General features: G+C 42.7%; 1 protein-coding gene across 1 annotated transcript; it reads right to left on the reverse strand.

The window, feature by feature from the left end:
* Positions 1–195: 195 nt before the first annotated feature.
* Positions 196–9,028, reverse strand: LOC126969391 (sialic acid synthase). The gene is made up of 5 exons (XM_050814782.1): positions 8,702–9,028; positions 3,544–3,759; positions 2,050–2,397; positions 1,394–1,544; positions 196–1,127 (listed from the first exon to the last, which is right to left on the reverse strand). Exons 1-5 carry the CDS (start codon positions 8,828–8,830, stop codon positions 922–924), a joined length of 1,050 nt encoding a protein of 349 aa, XP_050670739.1. The 5' UTR covers positions 8,831–9,028; the 3' UTR covers positions 196–921.
* Between the last annotated feature and the right edge of the window lie 24 nt (positions 9,029–9,052).

Raw genomic sequence — 9,052 nt, forward strand, 5'->3', positions numbered from 1 at the left:
ATTTTATATATTAGAATGTATCGTGTTTGTAATAAATTAAAATTCCTACTAAATCTGAATAAAGCCATAGACTATGGCGATCTTGTGCGAGAGAGGTAGCCTAGCTCCGCTCGATTCCTCAAGGCCATTGGCCTTAAATCATTTATGTTATATTTCGGGTAAGATACCAAGGTACATCGAAATAAAACAACACTGTATATATAACATAATGAGTATCATAAAATTTATTATGGTTATAACAATGAAGATAATTATTTCGTATGTTTACTAATGTTAGTGTTTTCAATGATTAGTTAAAAAAATATAAAAACTAAATACCTACAGTTACCATTGTCATATCTACCAAAACAGCAATTTGAAATACGTTTGACGTAACGTGACGTCACGGACGTGGTATTAGAGATCAAGAAGTAAAGAAAGAGACACAGAAGACTATATTATTTGTATCTCTCATGAGAGAGATGTTGACCCGCCAGCGCCTGAAGATGCCTCGTGTCGTCACGCGAAGTGGTTTTCGAAACTTAACGGTTTTAACACTGGACAGTGGGTATAATGTATTTGGCGAAATATTAACTGTGTTATAAATAAACGCGAAGTAAAGTTATTCGAAATTTAAAACTTTTCGTGTTTGTCGTAACTTTGTTAGTACGGAATTACATGACAGGGAGAAGTAACTTTACTTCGCGTTTATTAATAAGACATAAATTGCTTTATTAATAAACACAGTGTAAAGTTAGTGCAAGTTTAAAACTTTTTGTCTTTATCTTACCTTTGTCACTACAGAATTACATGACAGGGAGAAGTAATTTTAAACTTGGAGTAACCTTACACTGCTTTTATTAATAAGGCATAAAAGTACATAATAGAGAAGTTAGTTTGTGATATTTTGAGCACATTTCTTTATCGCTGCGACAAGCCTTTCTAACAAAAATCACCTTCGTTGAGAGGTTCGTCTTCTTTTTTATCATAAACTAAGGTCTTATAAATTACATCGTCGAAGTGTAAGGCATTGAGGCCTTTAGGTTCTGCCACTTTTATTTTTACATCGCCAGGGTAAATTATTTCTCCTTTATTCTTCGTGCAGCCCATGACTAATGATTTTTGCAGTTTGTCGATGCAGGGAATTTCTGTCAAAAATTTCTTGCGTTAACATTATGTAAGATGACGATTAAAGTTGCTAGTTAGTGTTGTTATACTATACCAATATACAAAACATTATGTTTTGAAAAATTTGATGTAACAAAATTTGGGACCCCTTTTTGACCCCTCCCTACCCCTTTAACTTGTTAAATAATTTATGGATGGCCCCTTAGAAAGTGACGGGGTTATTTTGTAGTATTGTACTCCATCGAACTCAGGGCGCGAATAGCTAGAACTTTGTCAAAAATAATACCTGAAGTGACGACTCTTTTGATAGGTGTTCCGAGTGATGCTTCAATGACTCGCACATCTCTTACCAGCTGCTTAAATTCTGTGGGAGTCAACGAGCAGACGTGGTCAGTGCCCTTGAGACTCTTGTCCAATGTTATGTGCTTCTCCAATACCTGTCACATCATATACAGTTCTAGTTTTATAAAAGTCTGATCACCGTTTAAAAAGGAATGTAATTATTTATCCATTACGCGTAGATTTTAAGAGGAAAACGCAGTAAGTGGGAGGTTCCATTGCACAGGATGCCGGCTAGATTATGGGTACCACAACGGCGCCTTTTTCTGTCGTGAAGCAGTAATGTGTAAGCATTATTGTGTTTCGGTCTGAGCGGCGCCGTATCTAGTGAAATTACTGGGCAAATGAGACTTAGCATCTTATGTCTCAATAAGACAAGCGCAATTGTAGTGCCGCTCAGAATTTTTGGGTTTTTGAAGAATCCTGAGCGGCACTGCATAGTAATGGGCAGGGCGTTTCAATTACCATCAGCTGAACAAATTGTTACAAATTTAATTTGTATAATAATTAATCCCGGAAGTGAGAGTTATCACTTTCAAACAACAAACTGAATGTATAAATAGTTAAATTCTAACTATTAAGTCTAATATTATTAGTTATTACCTTAGCGCCTAAAGCAATAGCTCCCAATGCGACAGCTGTGCCCACTTCCTGTCCAGAATATCCCACAGGAACATCAAATGTATTCTTATAATCTTGTAACACCGTTAGATTGCAGTCTTCGAATGGCACCGGGTATGCTGATATGCAATGCAACAGGCAGAACCTTTTATGCTGCACCGAAATTATATCGTATATCGTTTGTACGGCCGATTTGTCGACCATTCCAGTAGATATTATGAGTGGGATTTTCTTCGATGCAGCATATTTCAAAAATAGTAGGTTATTGGAATCTCCGGAACCAATTTTGATAAAGGGCACTTTCAGGTTCACTAGGAAATCGAATGATACCTAAAATTATATTAATTATTAAATATGATAATGTTATTGCGTGTTTGATAAAAATTTGTTGAATACGTTTAAATAAATTATTAAATTGGTAGCAATCCATGACCAATGTGCAGATTTTTTTTATGGAATAGGAGGACAAACGAGCGAACGGGTCACCTGGTGTTAAGTGATCACCGCCGCCCACATTCTCTTGCAACACCAGAGGAATCACAAGAGCGTTGCCGGCCTTTAAGGAAGGTGTACGCGCTTTTTTTGAAGGTACCCATGTCGTATCGTCCCGGAAACACCGCACAAGAAAGCTCAATCCACAGCTTTGTAGTACGTGGAAAAAAGCTCCTTGAAAACCGCATTGTGGAGGACCGCCACACATCCACATGGTGGGGATGATATCCTAATTTGTGGCGTGTCGGGCGAAGGTTGAATTCGGCGGCAGGAATCAGGTTGAACAGGTCTTCGGAACACTCCCCGTGATAAGTGCGGTAGAAGATACACAATGAAGCAGTGCAATCTATGTGCAGTTTCAAATTAATTCGAGGTTTTAAAGAGGTCGATAATCACATTCAAAAGTTCCGTTACATACAAACGCTCTTCCGGTACGTGGTCGCCATTCCAGGACTTTACTGCCCCACCGTTGAGCTATGTGCCCTGCCCACTGCCACTTCAGTTTCGAATCCATCTAAGCTATATCGGTGACTTTGGACTACGGATGTCCTCATTTCGGATTCGATCTCGCAGGGAAACTCACATGATTTTCCGTTACATAGATACTATAACATACGTATGAAGCTAGTCATTTATAATTTAAGTTTCTGTAACCCTTAGCTAAGGCAGAGGGAGCCATCGCGATTGATCCTGAGCATCTCTCTTGATTTCTCTCCAGGGTCTTTCCGATGTCTTTCGTTTCGTTAATGACATTCCTCCGCCAGGTTTGCTATAGACGGCCATGTTTGCGTTTTCCTTCGTGCCTCGGTATTTGGTTGGGATCCCATCTATTTATAAACTATAAAGCTAATAAAAGCATGTTAAAAATTATACCTATTACCTAACCACAGAATAGTTTTTTACCTGTTCTGTGTACCTAGCCTTGTAACTTAACAGTGATTAAAGGACGAAATCAAGTTGTATTTTCTCCTGTGCTTTACTTACCATATCCATAGCTGATGCAGTGAACGGTATGCCAATTTCTTGAGCATATTTAAACAGTTCTCTGTACTGAGTTTCATTGAATTCTAAGTGTCGTTTGTGCTCACCATAAGTCTTGCCCCACGAATTCGCATTTTCGTATGGGCGTTCTAAATATTTATTTGTAAATTTCTCTTTTAGACATGTTTTTTGAAATTTTACACAGCTTGCACCAGAATCCTGGAAAGAGGGTAAGATTTTTATTACATTTGATTTGAATTCTTTTACGAAATATGTTTTTGTATGTTGAAGTATTATGTAATCTTATTTGTTCTTTACTCTGTCATATTAGGTTAAACCTGTACCTAATGATAGATGTAGTGTGGTTAAATAAAAAAAATAAACAAGAAATATTTTTCTTCGAAACTAAAATCTAGTTTTTACCTCTCTTAATTAGAAGTACATACTTATAATAATAAAAGCCATTATATGCGAAGAAAATACCTGTACGAATCACAACCCAGACGTTGAGATAATAAATGAAAGTCTTTTGACAAGCTAAGTCTTGGGCAAGGTCCCAAGGGGACAAGTTGGTATTTATTAATTTGCGCGTGATATTATCTTTATTATTATCACCGGAATACGTTGGATGAGGGCAGCGCATGTCCGATCGTCGTGGAGATCTTTGGGGGAGGCCTTTATCCAGCAGTATACGCCTTCCGGCTGATGATGATGACGACTATAGGCACATACTACTGTGGCTCCCACCAACTCACCTATACCCACTGGTTATGGGAGTTGGTCGGATTAACCCTTAATCAAATTAAGCAATTGCCTAGGGCATCACGTCTGATGGGGCAACAGAAGAAGTACCACTAAAAATCTGTCCTTAGGGCATCACGTCATCACGTCAGCAAAATCTACACCAAAAAAAAGTTTCTAAGACTAATTTGAAAATTCGCCCGTTTTAAGTTGACAAAGAGTCCGACCTAGAGTCATAACCCCCACTCCCGCTTGGCCACTCGCTGCCCGCTTGTGCATTCGACAATTCGAATGCCCCGGAATTGCGATCAGCCAATCACAAACCACTTCTTCTCCGCGGGCCCCAAGCCTGGCGCCTCGCAAATCTGTTTCAATAAAATGTTTTGTTTTTTGAGTAATTGTGCCGGCTCGATAATTTATCGATATTGTACATACACTTTGAAAGTGGGAGAGTCACGCTGCTGCCTTATGACGTCAGCACAATCGGGCCAGACTCGTCCGGGTTACTTACCACACTCGCACAGAATACCGGCGTGAAGTAGCGGCCTAGTGCCGCTATGTTTCGCATAGGTTAGTGTCGAGGACCGGAGGCCATTCCCCCCGTCCTTTCCCCCCCCCCCCCCAACAAAATATGAGAGCGGTCCTAAAAAATAAATTACCCCAGGAGGGTACCGGCTCTTGTAGAGCCGGAGAATCCCTACCCGAGCATTCGCGCTCGGGCTGCCCCTCGTATTCTGGGGTGGGCACAGTACCGCGTATGTCACAGGACAAACAGGGCAGCAACACCACGGCACCCCACTCCACGCTTAATGTGGACTTTTGTAACATCCGGGGAAACGCCGTCCACCACCACCTTGAGACGGCGCAGCCGGCCTTGTGTTTCCTTACGGAGACGCAGATACCTCGACCTAGCGATACGTCATATTTAACGTACCCCGGGTACAAAATTGAGCATAATTTCATGCCTCATGCCGGGGTGTGTGTGTACGTTAGGGAGGATATCTGCTGTCGCCGTCTCGGCAATTTTGAGGGTAGGGGCCTGTCTACTCTCTGGCTCCGCGTAGATTTAGAGGACCGCGTCCGCATCTATGCGTGTGTCTACAGGTCCCATAGTGAAACGGATCACCTCATGGGCTGCGTTCAAGCGGCATTTGATGACGTGCTTGCTCAGATCCCCTCCGCTGAAATCGTAGTCTTGGGTGATTTCAACGGGCACAATGCCGAATGGCTTGGATCACGTACCACAGACTACGCAGGGCGATCTGTGCATAATTTTGCATTGGCGTATGGTCTGTCCCAATTGGTTGAGTCGCCGACGCGGCTCCCGGATGTGGATAGCCACATGCCGTCCTTATTAGATCTTCTGCTGACTACACATCCCGATGGTTACCAGGTCTCTGTCGACGCCCCTCTCGGAACGTCCGACCATTGCCTGGTCAGGAGTGTAGTGCCTATCCGACGCCAACGTCGCAGACCACCAGCAACCCGCCGCGTTTGGCACTACAAGTCAGCAGATTGGGATAGGATGCGTTCCTTTTTTGCATCCTACCCTTGGGGCAGGGTTTGTTTCCTTTCAGATGATCCTAGTGCCTGCGCCGTTGCAGTAGCCGATGTGATACTGCAGGGCATGGATATTTTTATACCAAGCTCTGTAGTACCGATCGGTGGCAGATCACAGCCCTGGTTCGATGCGTCAGTTAAAGCAGCATCTGACTGCAAAAAACAGGCGTATCGAACTTGGGTTGCGGCGCTGGGCTCAAAGGATCCGAACTGCAAAGTTCTGAAGAGGAAATATAACCGTGCCTCCAGATTTTTTAAGCGGCAAATCACTTAGAACGTGTGCCCCTGAGTTGACGCCGGTGCTAACGCGTTTATTCCGGCACTCTTATTCAAAAGGCGTAGTCCCTGATTCATGGAAGTCAGCCCTTGTCCATCCGATCCCAAAAAAAGGAGACAGTTCGGATCCGCCAAACTACAGGCCTATTGCTAAATCCTCCCTACTCTCCAAAATTATGGAGAGCATAATTAACCGCCAGCTCTTGGTATACCTTGAGGGTCACCAGTTGATCAACGACCGGCAGTACGGCTTTCGCCATGGTCGGTCGACTGGCGATCTTCTGGTATACCTAACACACAGATGGGCGGCGGCGATTGAAAGCAAGGGGGAAGGCCTGGCAGTTGGTCTGGATATAGCGAAGGCCTTTGATCGTGTATGGCACAAGGCGCTCCTCGCAAAACTTCCATCATTTGGGCTTCCCGAGAGCTTATGCAAGTGGACCTCCAGCTTCCTCACTGGGCGCAGCATACAGGTCGTTATCGACGGTTATTGCTCGAATCCCAAGCCCGTGAACGCTGGAGTGCCCCAAGGCTGTGTGCTATCTCCCACGCTGTTTCTTCTGCATATCAATGATATGTTGGACACCGCCAACATGCATTGCTATGCAGACGACAGCACTGGTGATGCCGTATACACGGGCCATGCAGGTCTCTCTCGGGAAAACGTCGACCAGTGCCGGGTGAAACTTGTGTCTTCTATCGAGTCCTCTCTCGAAAAGGTCGCGGAATGGGGTAAGTTGAACCTTGTCCAATTTAACCCCCAGAAGACTCAAGTTTGCGCGTTTACCACTAAAACCCCATTTGCCGTATCACCGCTCTTCGAGAACACTTCCCTTAAAGCCTCGCCTAGTATCGGAATACTGGGTCTCGAAATCTCGAGCCAATTCCGTGGCCATCTGGAGGGCAAAGCCAAACTGGCTTCAAAGAAACTGGGCGTCATAAATAGAGCACGGCAATACTTCAAGCCGGCCCACATTCTAGCGCTCTACAAAGCGCAGGTCCGGCCTCACATGGAGTATTGCTGTCATCTCTGGTCTGGCGCACCCCAGTATCAGCTCGATCCATTTGACCGCGTGCAACGCAGAGCAGCTCGAATTGTCGGGGACCCAGTACTCTGTGATCGGCTGGATCACTTGGCGTTGCGTAGAGACGTCGCTTCTTTGTGTGTCTTCTACCGCATTTATCACGGGGAGTGTTCCGAAGAGCTGTTCAACCTGATTCCTGCCGCCGAATTTCACCTTCGCACGACACGCCACAAGTTACGATATCATCCCCACCATCTGGATGTGTGGCGGTCCTCCACAGTGCGGTTTTCAAGGAGCTTTCTTCCTCGTACCACGAAGCTGTGGAATGAGCTTCCTTGTGCGGTGTTTCCGGGACGATACGACATGGGTACCTTCAAGAAAAGCGCGTACACCTTCCTTAAAGGCCGGCAACGCTCTTGTGATTCCTCTGGTGTTGCAGGAGAGTGTGGGCGGCGGTGATCACTTAACACCAGGTGACCCGTACGCTCGTTTGTCCTCCTATTCCATAAAAAAAAAAAGAAAAAAAAACATAGAGTCCGATATGTTAAAAACGTTAGACGTTAATACTATCCTGCGTGAATTCAATGCTCGGAAAAGTCGCAAGGCGCATTCAAATCATTAATTAATAAATTATGCTTTGGTTTTTATTGTTGTCGCACCTACTCCACTTCTAAAGTACCTACGTTACATCTCATGATCTTATTTTACAAACAACTAATGTTTTTAGGCGGTGCTTGTGATACCTATATTTGCGGATGGATGGTAGATAATTTTAACAGAGTGCTTGCGTTTTTGTGAGAAGAATGGATAACTGGTATTTGGATGTTTATGTATTAGTTAATTACCTACAGTAAATTTTGTATTTATTTAAGTACTTACTATTATTTGTGTTATATTGTTTGTTTGTAATTACATAATTACTTACTTTAATATTGTCATTGGCCGCTTTATTAAAGTATAACATAAATACTTAAATAAAAGTCCGGCAACACTCCTGTGATTCCTCTTTTTATTAAATACCATTTGGGAAAACACTTCTAATAGATATAATGTCGGACTTCATTAACAAGGTACCTTAGATAAGTACCTACGTAGGTATGTCAGTGCATGGCGCATGAACCTTAGGTTAAGCATAATCTTTATTTTAACGACCTTAACAAGAGAAACCTTCATATTTTATTATTAGAGAAAGTTCTTATATTACATATAAGAACCTCAGAATAATTATCTTACAATCACGAACAATTAGGTACTTATATACGTCTTGATATCATTAGATATCCGCTATCGGCTATCGCCTATCGATGTTATGAAGTTTGGTCATTGTTGTCTACAGACTACAAGTAATCATGGTATTTTACAGATATTATAATACCTACTTACTAATTGAATATTGTTTAGAACAGATGTTTCGAATTAAAATTCAGTAGGTAGGTAATTATAATGAGTTGGTAGTGATAGCAAAACAAACAAGGAACTACGGTTGACCACGTACACGGCGATATCGTATCGCTTCCTACAAACAAAACAAAGCATTCAAAATGCACTATTACACTCACCTTAGCCGCCTTTATTAGTTTCTTTGCTGTCTCAATGTCACCTTGGTGATTCTGTCCAACTTCGGCTATTATGAAGCATGGATTATCGCCGCCAATTTTTATATCCTCTGTTATTTTCACTTCAACCATTTTTACCGGCTTCAATGGTCCATAAGTTGAACAAAGGGGATACGGCGAACGATACACTTAATCAGCCCAGGCACAAGCAATATATAGGAAAGGTTTATCGACCTTTCGTCAAGATCACAATAAGTAAACAGGGTCAATTGAATATAAAAGCGAGTTGCTCGGTGCGCGAACGCAACACTAGTGTGAGCCGGTTTTGTGTAGGTACCTACCCACTCCGCAGTC

This window comes from Leptidea sinapis, chromosome 18, assembly GCF_905404315.1.
Source record: "Leptidea sinapis chromosome 18, ilLepSina1.1, whole genome shotgun sequence".
Taxonomy (NCBI): Eukaryota; Metazoa; Arthropoda; class Insecta; order Lepidoptera; family Pieridae; genus Leptidea; species Leptidea sinapis.

Excerpts from the sequence above, each read along its gene's own strand:
- LOC126969391 (XM_050814782.1), bottom strand. The coding sequence starts at position 8,830 with ATGGTTGAAGTGAAAATAACAGAGGATATAAAAATTGGCGGCGATAAT. Across the intron at positions 1,545-2,049 it reads CTATTGCTTTAGGCGCTAAG|GTATTGGAGAAGCACATAAC; the intron begins GTAATAACTAAT and ends ATGATGTGACAG. Across the intron at positions 1,128-1,393 it reads CAAAAGAGTCGTCACTTCAG|AAATTCCCTGCATCGACAAA; the intron begins GTATTATTTTTG and ends AATTTTTGACAG.